This window comes from Astatotilapia calliptera, chromosome 4 (genome assembly GCF_900246225.1).
Source record: "Astatotilapia calliptera chromosome 4, fAstCal1.2, whole genome shotgun sequence".
Taxonomy (NCBI): domain Eukaryota; kingdom Metazoa; phylum Chordata; class Actinopteri; order Cichliformes; family Cichlidae; genus Astatotilapia; species Astatotilapia calliptera.
In genome coordinates, this window is record NC_039305.1 from 15311360 (window position 1) to 15334658 (window position 23299).

Below are 23299 nucleotides of genomic sequence, written 5' to 3' on the forward strand. Positions count from 1 at the left end.
GGAAGCAAGACCAAACGACACCTCCATCTCCTCGTTGTCTGAGCTCGGCACATTGGTGTCAGAAGTGGGATGATGGTGGCACCCCATGTTCTGACCCGAGTGACTTTTCCCCCGCCGGTCGTGACCGGCCGGTGCGCCAAAAGAAGGCACCTGGACATTTGCAAAGTGAAAGCAAAAAACAAACGCAAATTCAAACGCGATTTCAATATGTCACATATTGACAGTGGCTCACCGATGCAATGACATAATTACCCAGCTACATTTCCGAAAGAATGCAAAAGCATTGACATATATTTTTTCTTCCTACAATAGCCCGACGGGCAGGGCAGAGATAGATTTTGGTAGCCCGACTGGAAAAATCGCTAGCCCCGGGACGTCGGGCTAGCAATTTTGCAAGCCCTGTGTTACAGGCATGGCCCTTTAAGGATGAAGCCTGATGGAAAATGTATTCGGGATGTGTGTAGCGGGACTGCCTGGTGTGTGTGTGAAGAGAGAGAGCGGAGAAGGGGAAAAAGTAACGGTTAGCTACAGAAGAGACGAAAAGAAAATAAATAAAAGGAATATAATAACTCCCTCGACAGCCAGAGTTGTGTCGGCGATGCTCGCTGTGAGTAAACTGTTTCAGCCCACTGTACGCGGTGTTCGTGCCTTAGAGAAGAAATAAAGTTCGGTGAAGCAGTTTCCTACGCCTCCTTCGATCTTTTTGCTTGCGGAGTTGACCTGTATAGTAAGCTGTTGCCGGCTACGAGTCAGTTACGGAACCTTCAAGTAACTGCCAGAGGTTTCCTTACTACGGTTCGGGGCCGCGGATCTGGCGCGGTAACACCTGCATCTGATTGAGGAATCACTCATCTTTGGAAAAGAGAGTTTATTACAGAGAAATGGCTCTTTCCAAAATAAAAGCTATACTATACGCTTCTTCTGGGCTATATTCTCAGCAGCATATTGTAGCGGGCCAGGGCTGTTCGGGGTTCTGTTTGTACAGTTATGTTTTGTTTATGTTGCCATAGTGACGGGTGACGCCCTCTCGCTGCGACGGTGTGTCCTTCCGGGGTCAGAGGGCGCCCTGTGTGTTGTTGTTGTTGTTGCTGTGCGGTTGCCGCGCTGAGCAGTTAGCTAGCGGCAGTGTTCTTCTGCAGATGTCAATAAACGGCTGTGCTCCCTGGCTAGCTTACGGGAAGCAAGACCAAACGACACCTCCATCTCCTCACTGTCTGAGCTCGCCACATTGGTGTCAGAAGTGGGATGATGGTGGCACCCCATGTTCTGACCCGAGTGACTTTTCCCCCGCCGGTCGTGACCGGCCGGTGCGCCAAAAGAAGGCACCTGGACATTTGCAGGACTTTGTGTGGGGTAATGGGGTCGTCGGGGACGACTGACCCCTTAGGTGGGGGCTATGTAGCGGGTCAGGGCTGTTCGGGGTTCTGTTTGTACAGTTATGTTTTGTTTATGTTGCCATAGTGACGGGTGACGCCTTCTCGCTGCGACGGTGTGTCCTTCCGGGGTCAGAGGGCGTTCTGTGTGTTGTTGTTGCTGTGCGGTTGCGCTGAGCAGTTAGCTAGCGGCAGTGTTTTTCTGCAGATGTCAATAAACGGCTGTGCTCCCTGGCTAGCTCACGGGAAGCAAGACCAAACAACACCTCCGTCTCCTCCTTGTCTGAGCTCGCCACAATATTAAACATATCAGGTTCCCATAAGGAGAATCATGTGCTAACGGCTGTCTAAATGACTCGGGTAAAGTTTGTAGTATGCATGCTTGTTGTTTTTGTCTTTGCACTAGGATGATGTCGGTGTAAATGTGCAGTCATATTGGTTGTGTTCCCACTAGTGCTGTCAGCGTTAATCTCGTTGAAATGACGTTAACGCCACAACACGGCAAATCTCCGTGTAACCCCTATAGACATGGTTACTAGTATTTTCTTGTTTTTACCTGGTATTATTATTTCCGACACCCCTTGAACACACTTTGATTTTCCGTAGTTCAGTGAATGCAACAAAAGCACGTTGCTGCATTAAGCTAGGCAAAACGGAGCAAGACACCGAGAGCAAATAACAAGCTACACAGTGAGTCTTTTGGTATAAAATAAGTGTTATAAAGTATTTTCAACAGTCTCTAACTTAAAGTTATGTACTTTTCAGAGGCCTTTATGTGTTTTACTCTCGACCAAAACCAGGCAGAGCGTGTATTTGTTTCTTGGGAATTCCGGTGAGTTACTAGAGATGATAAGTTAGCAGGAAAACTTATGCTAATTTTACATGTGGTAAACACTGCAACAGTGCGAATTCCGTATTGTCTAAAAAAAGCTAAAACCAGTCGGAGTACTTGAATCGTGTGTGAAATGGAATGTCGTATTTTATTTTATTGTCTATTTGATTGGGCATCTTCACAAATGTGCAAAACTAATGCAGGATGCACTTCTCTTTTAGCCATAAATGTTGTCCAGTGCCTTTTCTGCACTTTGTCATTTCAGTTATAGGTTAATACATGTAAATAAGTTATTTAAAACTAGTTACGTTACAAACATTTCATGATGTGATTACATATGCCTTAAAAAGGGGTATTTAAATACAATTGATTGTAATGCTGTAAAGCAATACAAATGGAATTCATAGAGACAGAACAATGTTAAAACGACAGTGTACTTGATTTTGAAAACTTTATGAGATCTCATTTTATTTAGAAAAACTGTTAAGAACTATTTTGTTTATTGCTCTGTACTGTATGTGCAGACTGGTTTTTTGTGATCCTGGATCTGAAGTGGTTCTGGATATGGATGGCGAGCCAGACCCTGTGAAAACTCTTGGCGAATCCAAAAGCAGTGTGGCCAGCTGTTCTGGATGCAGGAGTAGAGCTACAGTCTGAATTACTTCGAATGGCAGGATTTCAGATAAGCAAGAGCAAAAACTGCTTACTTCATACGGATTGTTTCTCTGGGAAACTATTGAACTCCCAATATCCTGCTCATCAGGAGTCAGGTCTAAAGAGACTACTTATTTTATTTTATTTTGTTGTTATTTTCAAAAGAGCGCTCTTCTCTGTTGATCTTCTGTTAATTTTCTATGCTGTTTACATTGGATTATTGCACCACTGTAACATTGTAATAAATCTGCCGGCTGTTCAACACTCAATTCTCTCAAATTTATTTTACTCCTCTCGAATCTAGTCTATAAGTTTAACCCTACTATACTAAGCAGGTGTTACATCCGTTAACGAGCTACCCCTGCGTGGGGCTAGACAGCCAACACGTTTATGAGCTAACTGCGCTAACACACTAGTTCCCACCCATGTAATTGAGCATTGCGTGGCACATCCAACATACTGTTTTACTTTAGTCCATGACGCGCTTACCTTCAGGGTCATATGTCACATGAAAACCAAAATAATTCCAAACGCCAGATCTGAATGAGGGTGGGGGAGGTTCAATTTGCCATGTTACAAGGAGAGCTCAACTTCTGTCTTGCTAGCTTGCACTGCGCTCTTCCTTCTGACGATGCTGTCTGTGTTGAACGCTCAGTGGATCTGCGCTCGACAGTGCAGCCTAGGCCTAGTAGTCGAACGCAGATTCACTGAGCGCTCAACACAGACAGCATCGTCAGAAGGAAAGTTGATAAAATAAATTACAAATTTTGTATTGTTCGATACATATGCGTACCGAACCGAAAGCACTGTATCGAACAGTTCAATATCGATACGAGTATTGTTGCACCCCTAGTAACTATATAATTGTAGCATTTCTTCTGTTCAGCATATGTTAGCATGCGAGCATGATGGTAAACATAGTAAGCATTATACCCTCATTATAGTCACTGTGAACACGCTGATGTATTTAGCACAAACAGCCTCACAGAAGCACTAGCGTGGCTGTACACAAACAGCTGAGCTGATATCAGGGAGACTGCTGCAGAGTTATATAAAAGTCTACAGCCTGTCTCATATTTTCTCTTTCAAACACTTCTTTCAGCCCTTGCTGTAACCTCTCGAGGTCTCACGTTACCTCCACTCTTCTGCACAATTACCCAATGAAGTAGAAGCTACTGTGTTTGGCGTGCGGATGAGTTTGCATAGGGGTAGGTTAGGGGCGGGGTTGGGTGGAGGGGGAAAGCTTTTGTTTTTCTTTTCCTTTTTTTTACCCAATCTGACTGGAGAGTTCTCCATATGTGTGAAGTCCTGAAGTGAGAAAAGATTGGGGACATGGATTTTGGGGTGGGGGATTATTGGACGAGATCACAGGGATGCCTTTACAGATTGCATGCAAAGCCCATCAGATTTTAACACAGTCAATCTGCTTTCAGTGTGCAGACATAATGCTAACCCCCCATGTGTGGATCAGACACCACACAGACAGATAATCCTTCCTAAAGTCTGTCATTTGATGTCGACCCCCCATCCCCAAAAAAGGCATCCATGTGTTATGCATACTTACATGCATGTTCTTGCACACACTAGCAAGGATTTGGGGTCACAGCATGCAAATGCTCTTTGGGTTTGGGGGTGTTACTGATTTAGTACCCTGGCCAGATGCAAACACACACCACTGACACAGTGTAGTCTGAATAACAGTGCACAGCAAACCTGTCCAATAAAAGTAACATTTGATTTGTGTAGAGTAAAAGCTTCCCTAAGTAATAACAACCCTGTTAATGTTTCATTCATATCTAATATACTTTAAGTCCATCAATCCATCAGCACAATAGCAGTCATCTCTTCTGTATCAACACAGCAAATCTCTTCATCTGCTGCTCTTCATCTTTGCGTCCTTCTCCATTTCTGCACCTCAGCACTTTACTTCTCAAACATCTTCCTCCCTCTCAGCATTCCCATCACGTCCTCGTCTCCCCATTTGCTCAGATTTGAGGTTTTATTCTCGGGGTAAGATGCAGAGACTGTTTGATATGTAACTGATACATTTCACAGTTCTGCAGCTCAGAGGAGAGCTGCACTCCTTAGCCTACACCTTGCTCGGTGTGTGTTTTTGAACGGCTCTGTGAGCTCGATCACATAAACGGAACTGTCAGAACGAGAGAGCGGGACCAGACTCAGGAAGGAAGGAGCTCTGCTCACATGAATCTCCGCTGGACGGCCCAGCAAAAGGAGCGCTGCCATTTTTGGGAGCAAGGAGCCATCTCCTAGGTGAGTGCCATAGCAACAGCCAACGTGGGCCCCAGCTTTCCGAGCTGTCCTTTTCAAGCTTCCAATCAAAAGTGGCAGGCCAGGTTTTTGTTGTTATGTGGCGTCTCCTACCCTCTCTCTTGGCCATTCTTCTGCCTCTCCTTTTCTCTGCCTCTGTGACATGGGCCTGGCCTTGTTCACCAGGGAGGCTGTGAGAAGACTGTAGAGGGAGAGGCTCTGTGGGAAAATGTTGCCAGACAACACAGGGGTATGTGACAGCGAGGGTAAGCTAATATTGTCTAAGTGGGGGGAAAGGGGTATATTAGACGTTTAGATTGTCAGATTGTCAATAGTCCGCTACTGTGGTATGTAAATTATGCAAACTGCAAATTTAACGCTTTAACTCACACCCCAAAGCGTCATATTTAAACACAAACCAACATGCCTGTAAAATAACTGCCCTGATTCCCTCAAGTCTGTCAGCTTCAAGACTTTGTACTTGTTCTCAAACATACTTTTAATTTTGCCTCACGGTCCCATTAAATATTTTACCTTAGAGAAATTAATTTTTTAAACATCCTGCTATTTTGTGGGAAGATCACGTCTTGAAATCTCACTACTTTCTGAGCTTTTGATTTTGGTTTTGCTTGTCAGGTTGTTTTTCATACAGTTAATGTGACTTGTGCATTTTTTATTTATTTGCAGATGGCGGATGGTGGAAGATGGTGACTCTGTGTGTGGACTGGGAGCTGTTTTAGCAGTATAATATGTTGCACTTCACTCCTCCCTTCCCGAGGAGCTTCTACCCTGAGGATGGCACAGTAGTGCATTAAATAGCTAATCTGGTTGTTTGTATGTTGTTTGCAGAGCATGCATGTTTTTGTGCCCTTCCCATGCTTGGTTTCTCTCCAGGGACTTTGGCTTCCTAACTAAAGTCCAAAGGCAAGCTGATTCTGAACGGGCTGTGGTCCACCAGCCAGCAATGCTAGTCCATCACAGGCTGACAGACAAGCATACACACAGCTCTGTGGTTGTCTGTCAGCCTGTGATGGACAAGCAACCTGACCACATGTGCGCCTTGTTTTCCCCTGCTACAAACACAGACAGGTAATGATTCCTCTTTATAAGAATGAGATACTTTCAGCTCTCCTCTTGTCTCCTAGGTCAACATGAGTTTTTACACCAGATCCCCTTCATGATGTAACCCCAACAGAGATTTGCATCTCCAGCTGGATTCGATCCAGAGACCTTTTGGTTGTCGAGCGAATGTGTAAATCATCCCTCATAACGAAACTAAAAGTCTTGATCTGACGTCATAAATGTAGTCAAGTAGTTTTCTGAGATAGTGTGCTGATCACTGATCAAAGTAAAGTAATTCAGGCTGCAGTGGTTGTTATTTTGAGCGTTTCTGTATTGCCAACTTTAATGTTTAAAAAACAGAAAAGGTGTTGGGCTGAAAGCTCGCATACCGCAAGAAGCCACTTGCACACCTGCTCTTCATCAGACCATGAAGACGATGACCCTGATGACACTTTGGCTTCTAACCAAATGGCCACAAAACTAATGATACCCCCATCAGCCAGAGTGGGTAGTGCTAATGAGCAAATACTATGCTAATATGCTGAATTAACATGTCAGTCTTGGTTCTACATGATAAACAGCATGCTGTTACCGTGTTAGCATGCCGATTTAAAGATGTGTTCAAAGCACAGCATCACAGAGCTTCAATATGAAACGTGGTGGAAATGTGGTTGGTGTGGCAGAATTATATTTTAAGTATTAGTTCGTAATTTTAGATTCTTTGCTGTTGTTGATGTATTACAGAGTAATGGGCAAAAGTCTTGAGCCACCCGTCATTTCTTTATATTTTACTTCCAAGGAGCCAGAGCAACAATCCTCCAGGCTTTTCAGAAGGTCTTCCAAAGTTTTTCTTTGGACATTGGCTGCTTTTTTACAGATTTTCAGTACACTTGTTGTACCTGATAATTTTCAGAGGAGTGTTTCTTAACACTGACCTAGGAGTTGTCCAAGCATGAACAGGACCTGAGAGATGGATCTGGCCCTTCAGTTGGTCTCAATGCAAGGATGGCTCTCCAGCAGCGATACTTAGGAAAGGGAAGTGGGGAGAACTGGACTGTAAATGAGTGGCAACAAGTCTTATGGTGTGATTAATCCAAATTAGACATTTTTGGTCAATTTGTACAGAGAAAGTCAGGACAGAGATAGAACAGTGAGTATCTACAGCCATCTGTAAAACATCGGAGACTTTGTCATAGTTTGGAACTGCATTTGTTGGAGATTTTGTCAAAATTGATGGAATTACCGGTATGAACACAGAAAAGTACGATCATGCATCCATCTGGAACGTATCTGATTGGGAACAATTTCCTTTTTAAACATGACAATGACCCCAAATACACTGCCAATGCTGTAAAAAGCATAACTGGATGGAAAAAACATACACTGAAACACTATCAGTCATGGATTGGCTTCCACAGAACCTGGACCTCAACATTACTGCTATCTTCTTGACAGATAGAGGAACAAAAGGAATCAAACATCCAAAGAAGAGCTTTGAATGTTCTTCAAGAAACCTGGAGACCTATTCCTGAACACTCCTTAAAGAAATTAGAAGAAACAGCCTAAGAGAGTTCAGACTGTGCTGAAGAATAATAAAGAAACAGGGATCAGCCCAAGACTTTTGCACAGTCGTGTATATTCATTTGACATTAATAGTAATGCCCACGTTCTTGTGTTTGATGATCTCCCACAAACTATGACACATCTCAAGCTTTATATGTAAAGTTCTGAAATAATTATAACCTCTTATAACCACAATGACAACGCTGACAGTAGGTGTGGTGTTACACTTTATTACATTCATACAACAGTGATGAGTAATAGTCTTATAAGGTGCATGTCAACGAGTACAGCGCTCAGAGGTTATTAAAACGGTACGTCCACATCACAAAACACATGCTGAATAATTCACACATCTCTCACCGTTTCTGCTGTAGTTGTAGGATACATGTAATGAAAGCTTCTGTCTTTATGTAACCAGAGAGCCACCTTGTGGATAAACGAGACACACCAAAGAGGAACGGAGATGACAGCATATATGTTATGTTAGTTATTAAAAATTTTTTAAATACACAAGGACAAGGATAAAGAAGAGACTAAGTTAGAAGGAGGAAAATATTCAGTTTCCCTGTTTTATTATTTATTAACCTGTATTATCCTATTCCATGATCAATAACCTCAGTGTGCTCTCTGACTACCGCTCCTAACGTGAACCTATTCTTTGCCGCAGCCAGCCGAGGTGGCGCGACACCTTCTGGAAGATGTATCCTTTGCTGCAGTCGACCCCTGTTGGCTGACTCACCACACCAGTGAGGAAGAACACGTCCCTGTACAGGGTGAGCAGGGGGCTGCCGGAGCTCATGGTGCAGCCGGCGTTCTCACGAGGTGCAGTGCAGCCCATCTTGTTGGTCATCAAGTTTCCGTGAGTTTCCAGACACATGGGAAGCTTGTTGTACACCAGGGTGTTAAGAGTGAGCGAGCCCTGGAAAGCAGACCCCTGCTGTGGTTCCTTCCAGCCAGTGACCACCGTTGTGTAGTCACCTGCCATCAAAACGCTCTCAGCAAAGTCTCGTTCTGGCAGACAGGCAGCAATCATGTGTCTTTTAAAGATGATGCGGTCGCGGAGCTCAATCACAGCCAGGTCGTTTTCAGGGCGACCTTCCACATAGCGCGGGTGGACATGAATCACTTTAACATACAGCGTCTGTTGGTCAGTATTACTGCTGCTGTCTTTACCTGTGCAGGAGATAAGGAAGGGCGATGATGTTAAAAGTTCTAAAAATCGAAAAACCGGCATGCAGCACAAGATTTACTGCACTTCTGTGCTCGAGTTCAGTGCAGAGCTGTTGCAATAATTATATTAATAGCTTGATTATTATTATTATTATTATTATTATTATAATTATTAGATTATAATTATTTTATTACATTTTAAAACAGCAAAAGAAACCATATTTAAATGAACACTAATTTGCTGATGTAATATTCATGATTTATAAAATGACAATTTTGGAAACTTCTTTTTTTGATCGATTTATTCTGTAATTTTATTTAACAACGATTATAAAATGGTAGAATTTTTCAATTTGTGGATTTGTGTTTATTTAGGTAAATGCTATTTGTTCTGAGCAGACAATGTGAGCTAAATAAATGTCGGTCTTTGATAATAAAACAGTTTTTACAGTTTTTACTGTGAGTGTTTGTGCTGATATGCTGTGTTTGGTTTTCACCAAACACAATGCTGTGCATTCTGGCCAGTTATCTCCACCTTTATCTTATTAGTCTGTTTCCAGAAGTCTTGTGCTTTCTTCAGTTATAAACCTAAACTGTGCTGCGTCTGCTGACTGAAAAGACTTTTCACTTAAATATTTATATTTTAAGGCACATGCTGGCTTCTATACAATGTGCTGACATGTATGTGTTTTCATGCCATTAAAAAATTATAATATATCATCACAGGTGGACATGTAACATAAACCAAAAAAGAGACAAATTTGTTCTGAATCTGAAAGGAAAGCTTGGATAGGTCCCTCCACACACAGTAACATCTATGGTACTGTTATTATTTATCCTCCTGAGAACCGAGGGGAAAATTAATCGTTGGATTTAATTTTTTTGTGATGTCCTTCCTCTTTGGAGCTGAAAGAGGTCACACAAACACATTAGATATCAATGGAAAGCCCAAGATGTCCTCTATTTAACACATCAGGATTTAGTAGGATAGCTTAAATGAGTCTGAAGATATAAAGACAGAAAACAAATGTCCATTACAGAGGACATAAACTAATTGGCTGGTTCTCAGGAGGATATGTTATGGATTTCCTTCATACAGGATGGAAATCATTACAAATGCAAACACCCCCCTTTTGAATCTATACTTAAACATTTTGTATACATATTATGTACATTTTTTATTATTATTTTAGATTACATTTTTGGGGGGCAATGGAAAACTAATTGTGTATTATAAAATGAACAATACATATCAATCACTACCTACTTGTAGTGTTTGTATAATCTTTGTTTACTCACCAACAACCACCTGGAAGGATGAGTATTTTTTGGCACACTGAGCTGTAGTCAGGACAAAGTTCTCCTTCAGTATGACTCCGCTACAGAAACCTGCAGACTCTGAACTCACCAGAACAGCCTGCAAACAGCACGACAGTTAAGACCCTGCATCTCTTTTTCATACCTTTGAGAAACGCACACCCACACACTGAAATCATTGTGTCTTTATGTTAACAAGTGTCCTCCTACCTGCCACGGACATTCTGATGACAAACAGGCAATTCCTTCAGGGTTGCTGGTGCTGATTCTGGACAATTTGCCTTGCAACTGTTGTAGACGGACCGCCTTACCGCAGGGGTACTCGACTGACAGAAGGAGATGATTATGATTATTTCTTTGACTACATTATTTTTGAAGTACGACGGGCATATCTAGCAATAGTTTTTGTAGTCAAAAGCAGTCTGTGGGGAAATATCAGAAATCCTCTTTTCATCTGAGCTGGCTGGATGGGTGTCTTGATTATATCTTTGACAGCATCATGTAAGCGATACAATGTTAGAAAAATGACTGAAAAAGTAAACAAACATGGGCAGATGGGTCTCTTGTCTATGCCCTCTAAGAGAAAACTGTTTTTTCCTGCTCTAAACGCCATTTTCACTTCAAACCCTTGTGCTGTAATAAATTCAGCTCTTCATGAGGCACTATGGAGGTGTAGGGGTCCTCCATAGTACCTAATAACAGCAATGTTGCTTTGAGGCAACAATGCTGGTTGGTTGGAGGCTGTGTGAAGCTGGCATATTTTCACTGTCCCTGTGGGTTTTCCCCAGTATTCCAGCCTCTTCCCACAACCCAAAGACAGATTGTCAGATTAAGCAGAGATGCTAAATCGACTGCGGTACCCTGGTGTGACCTCATTTTTATGCAGTGTAAAAATGGTCACAGAATTTCTAAACACAGCCAAGTGGTGGAGGGTGGCCTCCACCACTTGCCCTTTGGTGGCCTCAGCATCACCTCTCTTCTGGCTTCATTAGTAGGTGACATGCATCTCGCACTGGGGCAGTTAGCAGCCAAGTGTGAAGCAGCAAAAATGACAGATAGCACCTCCTAGTCTGAGGCCACGATTCCCACTTCAGGTCAGGGAAAAACTGGTACCTGAGAGAGGGAGTTCAAATATGTCAGGGTCTTGTTCATAAGGGTGGAGCGGGGAGACTGACAGATGCATTGGTGCAGTTTCAGCAGTGAAAGTAAAATGAGTATATCTGAAGAGAGAGCCAAGTGTCACAGTTAAGTGTTGATTGATTTACATTCTCGCCCTCACACACGGCCACAAAATCTTTGTAGTCACAGAAAGAATGAGATTTTGGATGCAAAGAATGGAAAAGAGATTCCTCGGCAGGGTGGCTGGGTTCTCCCTTAGAGACAGCAAGAGGAGCTCTGTCATTCAGGAGGGCCACAGAGTGGAGCCACTACCACTCCACATCGAGGAGTCCTTAGTATATCTACTGTGGTGCTTCCTAGGTGAAGTATTTCTGTTATTTCCTACAAAGAGGAACACGATGGAGAGATTATTTATTATATATATCTCAGCTGGCCTTAGTGATCTTTGAAGAGCTGGAGGAGGTGGCTCACTGAGTGGGTCTGTGCATTTATGCTTAGACTGCTTTTATTGCAGACCCACATAAGTGGCAGAAGATGGATGGATAACCTTTATGTATTGTTTTGATGTACTGCCAAAGGTTTTCCACCACCCACAATCACTGGCAACTAGTAATCTGCCATGTTATTCAGTAAATAATAGACACAGGCATAAAACACGGATTTTTTTTTTTCAAACTCGAACAAAGAACATGCAGAAAAAAGTAATTTCAATACATGACAGACGTACCTTGAGGCACACACTGTTTCTTGTCTGTGTTGAGCTTCCACCCACGGGCGCAGGAGCATTCGTAGGATATGTAGCCTGGTTTACAGAACTGAGAGCAGCCCTGGTCCTTTTCCAGAGTGCACAGAGTCTCGTCTGCATTGTGAAAACAAAGTGGAAAGCTTGCAGAACTTGAAAAGCAAATCAAAAATGATGTTCAAGTGCGAAATCCTGCCGTCTCCTTCTCACCTTTCTCGCAGAGGGCTCCAGTGAAACCCGACTTACAGACACAATCAAAGCCTCCAACGCTGTCTGAACACATGGCTCCATTCTTGCAGGGCTTCTCTGCGCACTGATCTCCATCTGAACACGGAGAAGTTAATAAGCTGTAATGCAGTGCTAATGCATAGGCAGTAATGGACAATCCTTTTAATAATGCACTTACCAACGTAGACTGACCAGAAGATATCCTGGAGAAGAAATAACACGGCACAAGTAAACATCTGGAGCTGCACAGTGGCTTTCTCTTTACAAACAGAGGCGCAAAGGAGGTTTGAGGAAATGAGGAGGGGATTAACAGTGGGCTCACCGTGCGGTATGTGTCTTGGAAGAACTTTCTGGCCTCCTCATAGCTGCACACCTTCTCCATGCAAGCCTGCTCCAGAGTGGAAGGTGTATTTCTCTTCTGACGGGAGATTAAGGAGGTTGCCTGCTCCTTGTCCAAAAAAACTGAGGGGACACATAAGGTCTCAGATATCATAGCATCAAAGACTCAATATAGCTTAGAAGTACTAAACAGATCATTAACCATTAACTTAATATAAGCCAAATAAGCAGCATCTCACTGACCCAGCGCCAAGACGTCTGCTCCATAAAACGACTGACCTGACTTTCTTAGCACTGAATCCCTCTGACATGTTATTTGCTGTCTGCTCTCACAAACCTGACCTTTAAATCTTTGCTTTTTATTACAACTGACCGCTGTTGAGCCCTGTGGAGTCCCCTGGCTCCATGCTGCCCTCCTTACCTGTCTCAGGGGCGTGAATGGCCACCGATGCCCCAGCCAGCAGACACAGCACCGCAGCAGGTGTGGTCACGAAGTGCATGGTGTCACTGAAGTGTATCCCAGCTCTGAGGCAATGTGTCAGTGATGCAGGGACCGCTGTACAGAAAGACACAGAGACAAGCAGAGTTTTTGATGCATGAGGATTTCTGGGAAAAGACATTAAGCAGTAGAAGGACATGCAGAAGAGAAAGAAGTAGGCACTGTTTAATGTTTTAGAAGGCCGCAGTCAGTTAGAAAGAATGAAAATCGCTGCCTGGGTGTTATGAAGCTGTAGTTCACTCAGTTATTGCGCAGTAGTGGCCGCAGCTGGCTCACTGGTTCTTTATAAAGTTAAGCACTTCATTTGGGGAGCTCTCTGAAGCGAGCATACAACAGCACTACCAACCTGCTAGAGAAACTGGTTAGAGATGTTGAGTCTGGATTCTTCTGCGACATTTAGACGGTTGTGTGAGAATTTGCCAGAAACAACATGAAAGCATGGATCCCTCCTGCTTTGTATCAAAGCTTACAGCTACTGCTGGTCGTGCCATGGTGTTAGAAATATTTTATAGGCATACCTTGGGCCCACAAGTACAAACCCAGCATCATTTAAACACCACAGTCTACTTAAGTATTGTTGCTTCTCATCCCTTTATGTCCACAGGGTAGATGGCACGGGGTGCCCATCTACTGATGGCTGCTTCCAGCAGGATAACAAACCACGTCACGAAGCTCTGATCACCTCAAACTGGTTTCTTGAACATGACAATGAGTACGTACTCACTGTACTCTGATGGCCTCCACAATAATCTCAATCCAATAGAGCACCTTTGGGATGTGGTGGAAGAGGCGACATCATGTATGTGCATTTGACAAATGTGCAGCAAATGCGTGATGCTATCATGTCAACATGTTGAATCTATGACACGAAGAAAAAGCAGCTCTGGAGACAAACGTGGGCCCAACCCATAAAATGCACTTATAAACAAACATCTGCCTCTGCCCAACATAAACAACAATATGCTTTCGGTAGCACGTTAATGGCTCTATTAGTACAGTCTTGGCTTTTTATGCTTCTTTCTAGAGGTACATGGTTGGTATTGCAACAAATACCGATATAAAGCAGCATCTACGCCTTTTAGTAAACAGGATGCTGGGCACCTACATGATGCTACACTGTAGCAGAGTCACTGTTTTCATGGCGGGGTGTCTCAGCAGGCCTGAAGGAGAAATTCTACGAACATTAACAACAACCACAGCAGCAGTGCTGCTCCGTACTTACCGCCCCGGACTGAATGGAGGAGCCGGCCCGGCTGATGCTCCTTCGCCTCGGTTGTTCTGAGACACGCAGCGGCCTCGCAGACGGATCGGGCCTGTCGATCCAAAATAACGAGTCCTGATTACATCCGCGCCTGCCCACTCCTTCCCTGACTCCCTCACTGTTTACAGCTTGTACCGAGTCCGATGACTGAAAACAACCACCAGAGGGTGCTGTGAGACAAGACAGAGCCTGGGTGTGCGGATAGATAGCAATGAAGTTGAAGAATAAAACCATCAAAAACTACACCAGAAGCACAGGCGACTAAGATGACAATACAGGCCTGAAGTTTAAAAAAAATAAAATAAAATAAAGGAGAAGAAAGACAAAGTGAGAGTGAATAGTGCCGATGAACTTAAAAGCCTGTTAATAAATGAGATACTGAACAGAATATAAGAAATACCAAGAATTTTTCTTTAAAGGCTTTATTTCAGACACATTTCACTGCCATCAAGATATTATGAGTGACATAATCTTTGGGCCTCGACTACCTAAACAGCAACGTCGAGTGGTGAAGTTAAGACAACAAAGAACTGCAAAAGTGAAGTGGAGCGTCTGTGTCTTAGACAGTCTCCACCTGACATCAGGCAATGATAGTAATCAAAGGATCCAATAGAAATGCTTGAGAAGACACCAACAGCAGCACACATACACACTCTGATGAGGTCCATTTTGAATGACTCAAAGTAGTGGAGCTGAAGCCTAGCAGGGCCATCTGTCAATCAAAAGAACCACACAATGGATGTTTTTCTTTTTTTGTTTGGTTTTTGAGTGACTGATACCAGAAGCTAAATAACAAGACAGATTTGCTCTTTCTTTTTTGTGCTTGGCTGATATTTTGGGAATATTATTTAATAAGTGAGTGTGAGGGGTAAGATTGACAGGTGGATTGGGGCAGATCTGTTGTAGTCAAGCTACATTCCTATGACCCTCTTCTATAGACACGAGCTCTGGGTAGTGACCGATAGAATGAGGTTGTGGATATATGTGGCCAAGATGAGTTTCCTTTGAAGGGTGGCTGGGTTCTCCTTTAGAGATAGGAGGAGGTCAGCTGATCGAGAGGGACTCGGGGTACAGCCGCTGCTCCTCCATATTGAAAGCAGCAAGTTGAGGTGTTTCAGACGTCTGAAAAGGATGCCTTGTGCACGCCTTTTCCTGATTGACTCCTCAGCAGGATGTGAAGCAAAAAAGTAAATCACTTGCTTCAAACCAAAGTGATAGATTAGAGGAGTTTAGTATTTCTAATACATAGAACTAATTAAAACATATGTGTTACTGAATTATTTATAGGAATTTGTAGATATGTAAGTCTTTGTTCTGTGATGTTTCTTTGATTGAACTGCTGTCAGCTTATATCCATGCTAAACGGAAAGTATAAAGGAAACCTGAGAGCTATTGCAGAATCCCTTTGATACTGACTAAAAACAAAAGGGAGAGTTTTCCCATCATTACTGCTGTTACGGCCCATATTTCTCTCAGCGGTGTGATCAGAATGAGGAGGTCCTCTAATGTCTGCACACTTGAGCAAACATAACTGGGTCCAATCTGCTGTGATCAATAGGAGAAGTCCAACTGCAAACAAACACACATCAGCTCAGACAACATCAAACAGCCCTGGTCGAGATTGGGGCGCTACAGAAGGGTCTGATCAGGAGGATCAGACAGAAACTGTTGAGGAGCCGATTTCAAAGAGGCTGAGAATATTTTTTTAGGTAAAGCACACAATTAAACCCAATCTTTTATGCTTCATCGCTGCAGCAAATTACAACGGCAGAATGACTTGAAAGGCATTCCTTTAATTCACGAAGAGTTATGAGCCTGCGTTTAGAGCTGTTGCATATTTAATGGTAAACTTTGTGATTAGCGATAGTTGGTGAAGATGATCAAACACACTCACGCACACAGGCAGTGGTGGTAGTTGCTGAAACTAGGTCATCAAGGCTACATTTTACAGAGCCAAAATCCTTCCTCAGTGGCCTTATTTCAATGCAATTGTTTGTGAGAGCAGTGTAATTTACAGACAGGGCCGTGGGGCTTTAGTCTCAGCTGCAGCAGTGTTAAATGTCTCCATTTCCCAAGTCTAATAACAGAAGTATTATAAGAGCCTGGTCAGACCAGCTGGTCCCTGGTGCTGGGCAGGGGCAGAAGCTGGACCACTTAGACCAGGGAGACTCACCCAGGGGTGGCGAGAGCGAACGCAGAGCCTGCTCGGGCGTGCCGAGCTGCAGCTAGATGTGCAAATGATTCTGATAATTTCCCTGGCGTGTCTGGTGTCCGGTGTCCGGTGAAATTGCTAAAGACACGCATGCATAGTATACACACTGTATGAGCGCACATGGGATGTGCAGCGTACACCAGATGTGTTACTGGTGTGTTACGTGCGAGCATGCAGGTGTGCTCAGTGCTGTATGCGTTGGCTTAGAAAGAGGAGTAGAGGAAAACTTGCTCAGTCATCCATCCATCTCTTTCCTTCTGTTATGTTTTATTCAGCATCCCCACTCTTGTGTTGTCTCTCACCCTCCCACTCTCTTTCGCTCTTGCTCCCAATTCTTTCCCACTCCTCTTATTATTTTTGAGTGCTGACTCTAAATTGGAGGGTAGCAGGAAAGAAAGGGTGGCACAGCGCTCACGTGTAACCTCGCTGACCCACTCCTCTTCACATCTATGGCCCAATTTTACAGGCACACTAAACAAACGGCTCATCGCACAAGGCATCTATAATTAATGTCACCTGATACTTGACAACTTTGTGATGAATTTAACAGCCTGGTTGTTAAGTCCACCGGACTCCCTGTCTGGAGTCTCTCCCTCTCTCGCTTTCTGGCTTCCCTTCTTTGCTTTAAAGCTGTGCTAGCAACATGTCGATTTGCCTGCTGTTCCACCACTTTGATCCAGACTCAAATGACTTAACATATTATTCTAAATAGGCTTCCCCAAACATGTTTACACCTGCTGTTCAAACCTGGTTACAAAGCATGGTTGTTTACAATATTAAAAAAGTAACACTAAAACCTGGATCTCCTCCCTCGTCAGTTCGTTAGACCAGAGAAAGGATGCTTCTGAATTTATCGATCCTCAGACTTTTCTTTCAGTCTGTCCAACCATACATGTCAGATTTTAACTTTAAGCAGTGCCTGCTAATAAGCATCGGGTACAATAGCATGCAGATTTAGCACTGGATAAGTTAAAGTTTAGCCTCACAAAGTCTGCATGTAGCCTTGAATATTTCCATTTAGCCCAAGATGGCAAATTATTATTTTTCATGTCATTTATACATACGTATTATACAAACAGCTGTAGATGGGTGATATTCAGAAAAAAGCATTGGGACACCTACACATTACAGCTACAGGAGCTGCTCAGCCATAGGAACTAATGCCATGTAGCTCCCCATGCTCAGATTTTGTTAATGTCAGAGGAGGTTTGGAGCTCTCAGTTGATGGCTGGTGACGTATACGAACTGCACGACCCCGCTCTGTAACTTTATGTGATCAGGCACTTTGTGGCGGAGTTGCTGGGACTCTTAAACATTTCCACTTTGCAATAATACCACTTACCACCGATGGTGGAATACCTGCAGGGAAGAAATTAAACAAACTGACTTGAGGAAATGGTAGCATCTCATTTCAGTATCACCTTCAAATTCAGTGAGGTCTTAGACCGACCCCTTCTTTCACACACGTTTATAAAGGCAGACTGCACGGCTAGGTGCATGATTTTACACACATAACGGGACTGAAAACACCTGAATTCCAATATTAAATGGCGTGGCCCAATACTTTTGTCTCTATAATGTACAGTCATGGTAAAATGAAAGTACACCCTCTGTCATTTCTAAGTGTTTACATATCAGGACATAATGAAAAATATCTAGATCTTAAAATTAGGTAAATGCAACCTGAGATGAGCACAACAAATTACATATTCTTCCTTAAATATTTGCAATGGTATGGAAGCTTGTTCCCATGGCTGAATGATTGGTCTTATTCACCATTTATGCACCATATAGTGTATGTCAGCATATCACTATGAGACACACAGTCTAAGAGCTTCTGGTTCAGAGCTGGTGCTCTTTTGAAGTAGGACAAAACTGTCTCTGTAGGGATGTTTTCTTAGCTTGTTTGGCACTGTACTTAACATTAGCCAGCTTCTCACAACAGATGACAGATGCTCCACAGAAAAAGCAATCAAATGCCAATAATACTGCACGATACTTTCTTTGCAGTTGCACATTTAAGTATCTGGTATTTCATGTATTGTTAACAGAAAACCTAAAGGCACACATGAACTGGCCTGGCCTCACACCATTTATAAACCAGTAGACACTCTTTAAGCCTCTGAGCCGGATCATTGGCACCTTTTCTGAAAATTTAGGCTTGTTGCAAAGAATAAAACAAATAAGATAGCTGTTAACATCAGCACAGCACTTGAATTAGTATTTTTATTTCTGTGGCGTTTGCACTGAACACAAATCACCAACCATTTCTTTAGCAACAACCTGCGTTTGTTTTTTTTCTTTTGTGCATCCGGTGCTCGTTTCGGTGATGACCTGGCAGCATGGGGTCCTGAAACACTGCGTGTAATGATGATGTAATGAGTTAATAACACACGTGCCCTGTAACGACCTGCACAAACCTATCCTACCACTGAACTCATCCACGTGCGTCACCGTAGGGCATAATGGGGTCGGGCTGAAGTTCAACCGCGTTCCATAACTAACGTGTATAACAGCCGTCGTCTGTCCTGGTTTGGTTTTGAAAAATATCACTGCATTACACATCAAAAAATACCCTCACACGTACACAGGACAGTATCTGATGTCCTATATTAAATCTCACTGCAAACAACAACCCACATGCACAACACAATCCCGCCTGGATCAAAGCACCACAAGATTACATGTAATCGAGTTTGCGTGACAAGGACCAATGATGATGTTGTATTAAGTACTGGAAAGCAGGCCAGCTCTAACCCTGTGGGGGTTTTTCACAGCTATGCTACCTACTCTTGAAGGATATCTTCCGTTTCCCCCCACATCTCTCTGTGATTAATTCACGTCATCTGGCTATATTTTATTTAACACTCAATCGTGGAGCTCCCCTCCCTGCATCCCTTGCAGCTCATTTGTTCACGTGTTGCAGAAAATAATTAAAAGCACATGATTATTCCTTTCTTTTCTCTTCTACTCTCGCTCACCTTTGTTCCACTTTTCAAGTGGCTTTTAGCAAATACGGGTGAGCCATTACTGGACACTTTAGCGCTCAATTCTTGCTTTCCTTTACACTAGTGCCCATCTGGGTAGAAAATGCTCATAATGCCATAAATGAAGCTCCTAGCGGGTATAAAGATGATGCTGTGATTCCTTCCCTTCGACAAGTGGTTCATTTTCTGCCACAAAAATCTCTCTCTTCTTCTCTTTCTTTGTGTGAGACTGTGTAATCTAATCTGCCCTCACCTTCTTATCGCAGACGCATGTCCTACTTTATAAATGATCTAAAGTATGGTGCTCAGACAGCAGAGATGAGCAGGATGCGGCTCTCTGGCTTCAGAACTGAGAAAGAGGCAGCGTAGGCCCAGATTGAGCTGAAGATGGGCAGAAAGAGCAGAGGCACAACTGACAGCTCCCTAAATGGACATGATGTTTCACTGTAATCATGCCAAAACCTTTTTGATGCCTGCTTTCTGCACGTGTAGCTTCTCTTGAAAGCCTAAAAAAGCCTGTAGTGTAATCATAATACGTATGCATCTGTATGCTATGTAATCGCTACACTGACACCATCTCATAGCTCACGTTTTGTATGGTTCATGCACTGAGAAATAACGTGGCAAATGACACAGAAATGATAGATATAGCAGTGGGTGGTGAGATCTGAGGGGAAAAAAGACCCTCGGGTGTAATTGTAAATCTTCTGCTTGCACTCAGTTGGCAGTTTATTAGGAACATCTGGGTAAAACTAATAAAAAAGCGACTTCTCTCAGCTCTTCCCTTATTCATAAGGAGTCACAACCCAGTCTAATAAAAGTTAGAATGTTTAGTTTTTGTTCAAGCTGCTTTACAGAGGTGTTAATTCAAATACATTCTCATTTTGGAGGAGAACTTTGTTGTGATATTGGAATAAAGTGTTAGGCTGCTTCACTGGAAAGCTAATCATATTCTCTCAATCATGTTCTGCTGAAGTTCAAAGTGAGCATCACAAAGGTGGAAAAAGGTGATTTAAATGACTTTGAATGTAGCACGCTTGTTGTTGCCAGACAGAAACTGCTGATCTACTGGGATTTTCCCACACAGCCATCTCTAGGGTTTACAGAGAATAGTCAGCGAAAGAGAACATACTGTATCTGGTGAGCCACAGTTCTCAGGGTAAAAAATGCTTAGTTTATGTCACAGGTCAGAGGAGAATGATTATACTGTTCAATGAACCCAACAGTGGCTCAAACTAAACTCATTCTAACTAAGGTGTGCAGAAGAGCATCTCTGATGTGGCTGATCAGCTACAGCAGCAGATGACCACAAAGGGTGTCACTCCTGTCAGCTAAACAAAACTGGACGACTGAAGATTAGAAAATGTTGCCTGGTCTGATGAGTCTGGTCTGATGAGTCTTCATTCCTGCTGTAGAAACGACATGAAATCATGGACCCATCCTGCTGTGTATCAACAGTTCATTTTGCTGGTGGTGCAATGGTGTTGGGGATGTTTTCTTGGTGCACTTTGGGCCTCTTAGTACCAACTGGGAATCATTTAAACCCCACAGCCTACCTGAGTATTGCTGCTGACCATGTCCCTCCCTTTATGGCCACACTAATAATGGATTGGATTTATATAGCGCTTTTCAAGGCACCCAAAGCACTTTACAATACCACTATTCATTCACTCTCACATTCATACACTGGTGGAGGCAAGCTACAGTTGTAGCCACAGATGCCCTGGGGCAGACTGACAGAAGCGAGGCTGCCATATCGCGCCATCGGCCCCTCTGGCCAACACCAGTAGGCAAGTAGGGTAAAGTGTCTTGCCCAGGGACACAACGACCAGGACAGAGAGCCCAGGGATCGAACCGGCGACCTTCCGGTTACAGATGCGATTCCCAACCCCCTGAGCCACGGTCGCCACACGGTTGCTGCACCCATCTTCTCATGGCTACTCCCACCAACAGAGCATACCATGTAATAAGCCCCAATGATCTCAAATTTCACATTTCTTGAACAAAATAATGAGTCCACTATATTCAAATGAGCTCCACAGTCACCGGATCTCAGTCCAACAAAGCACCTTTTGGGATGTGGTGGATGTGGTCCTGACAAAACTGTAGCAACTGTGTGATCCTATCATGTGAACATGGGCTAAAATCGCTGAGGAATGATTCCAGCACCTCGCTGAATCTATGTTATGAAGACTTAAAGCAGTCCTAAAGGCAAAGTAGGGTCAAAGCTGCTACTAGCAAGACACAACTAATGAGTGAATTTTGTATGAAAATCTTGATCTGCAAATAAATCTATCATAGAAATGTACCGTAAATGGCCTCAAACTCGTACCTAAGTAGAGTACATGTTAAAAATTAAAGTGAAAAAATTAGTCACTGGGCTTTCTGTTAACAAGTGTTGATAGAAGAAAAAAATTAAATATATATTTGCTGATATTGTTCACTGAATCTAAAGAGCTGTTTGTTTTCTCCTTTCTGTTCCATTAGAATGATTATGGGTCATTGTGAGTCTTTTTTTCTTTTCTTTTATTAAACGAAGAACTTTAGCGTTCCTAAGATCGAGGCTATTGTTTAAAATTTCCACCTGAATAAAACGTAAGTCAATAACGGTTGCAGAACGGCAGAATGCGGACTGAATGGAAATGAGAGACGCTTTAAAAATTTTAAACAAATCTTTTTGTACTGGTGCAATTAGAAAAACTCCAACAACTATTGATAATAACTTAGAAAATTACTTCTGCCTTTTCAGCGTGGCAGATCAGAGGGTAAACTAACAACCCAGCTTTTTAACCTCCTGAAATTCTCAACTCTGACAAATTTGATGTGTCAAAAACAGAGCACAACAATCCCCGTGTCTTTTTAATCTCAGCATTTCAAAGGCTCCTCTTTCGTGATTCTGCCATGCTTGGCAACATTTGAAAAATAGTTACAGGTCGTTACAGTGGTTTCTTTTCTTTTTTTTAAGCCTAGAACAGCTTACATGAAATTACTCATTACTGCTCTCTTTCTGAAACTCAAGAGCAATTTATTAAATGGTCCAACACTTATCTGTAATATTGTAGCAAAGAGTTTCAGCTACATCGCAATCAGTGGGATGGAGAAAACAGTCTACTATATCTGAGAAGTCTGAGGAATAAACACATCATTTTACACACCAAACAACCAGAGGATCATTTGTAATAACTGACAGATGAATAGAAAATGAAAATAACAGGCAGCTGCAGACCTGCTGTCACACCAACTGATGAACCAGAAATTGGAATCTGTCTTAAGGTGGAATACTTGAGTTTTTAAGTGTCAGCCTAGAGTTCATTAGCACCTTTTAGCTGGAGATTCAAACTGTTCACACTGCATTAGAATTAGACTGTGCAGCCAATCCCAACCCCCATTTCCCACCACACACACACACCTACATGCACACACAAGTCTGGTCATATGTAATTATACTCTGTGTGACATCCAGGATGTGCAAATTGGCTTGTGGATGTAAAGACATTTTAAAGACTAATGGACCCAGCTTGTGATCTGTCCCCTAACTCGATATGCAATCAGAAAGCCACCAAGCAATGAAGAGACACACTGACAGAAAACAAACACAATGACAAGGGCAAATGCACTATGTCCTTTTCCACAGTTGACTTAACCCCCCATTTATCTTTTCTCGTCTATCACA

General features: G+C 42.9%; 1 protein-coding gene and 1 long non-coding RNA gene across 2 annotated transcripts; one reads left to right on the forward strand and one right to left on the reverse strand.

Annotated features, from left to right (window-relative positions):
• Positions 1-1862: 1862 nt before the first annotated feature.
• Positions 1863-3128, forward strand: LOC113020028 (uncharacterized). The gene is made up of 3 exons (XR_003272137.1): positions 1863-2063; positions 2139-2205; positions 2730-3128. It is a non-coding gene; the product is annotated as an uncharacterized LOC113020028 (long non-coding RNA).
• Positions 3129-7966: 4838 nt separating this feature from the next.
• On the reverse strand, positions 7967-14550 carry proza (protein Z, vitamin K-dependent plasma glycoprotein a). Its single transcript, XM_026165014.1, has 9 exons — positions 14389-14550; positions 13089-13223; positions 12651-12790; positions 12507-12531; positions 12311-12424; positions 12086-12217; positions 10450-10565; positions 10222-10339; positions 7967-8925 (listed from the first exon to the last, which is right to left on the reverse strand). The coding sequence occupies exons 2-9, from the start codon at positions 13165-13167 to the stop codon at positions 8393-8395; spliced, it is 1257 nt and encodes a 418-aa protein (XP_026020799.1). The 5' UTR covers positions 13168-13223; positions 14389-14550; the 3' UTR covers positions 7967-8392.
• Between the last annotated feature and the right edge of the window lie 8749 nt (positions 14551-23299).

Bases quoted from the DNA above. Each gene is read 5' to 3' on its own strand.
- proza (XM_026165014.1), bottom strand. From the start codon at position 13,167: ATGCACTTCGTGACCACACCTGCTGCGGTGCTGTGTCTGCTGGCTGGG. The intron at 12,532-12,650 runs GTGAGCCCACTG...TTTCTTCTCCAG, and splicing joins TCCAAGACACATACCGCACG to GATATCTTCTGGTCAGTCTA. The intron at 12,425-12,506 runs GTAAGTGCATTA...CTCCGTGTTCAG, and splicing joins CTTCTGGTCAGTCTACGTTG to ATGGAGATCAGTGCGCAGAG.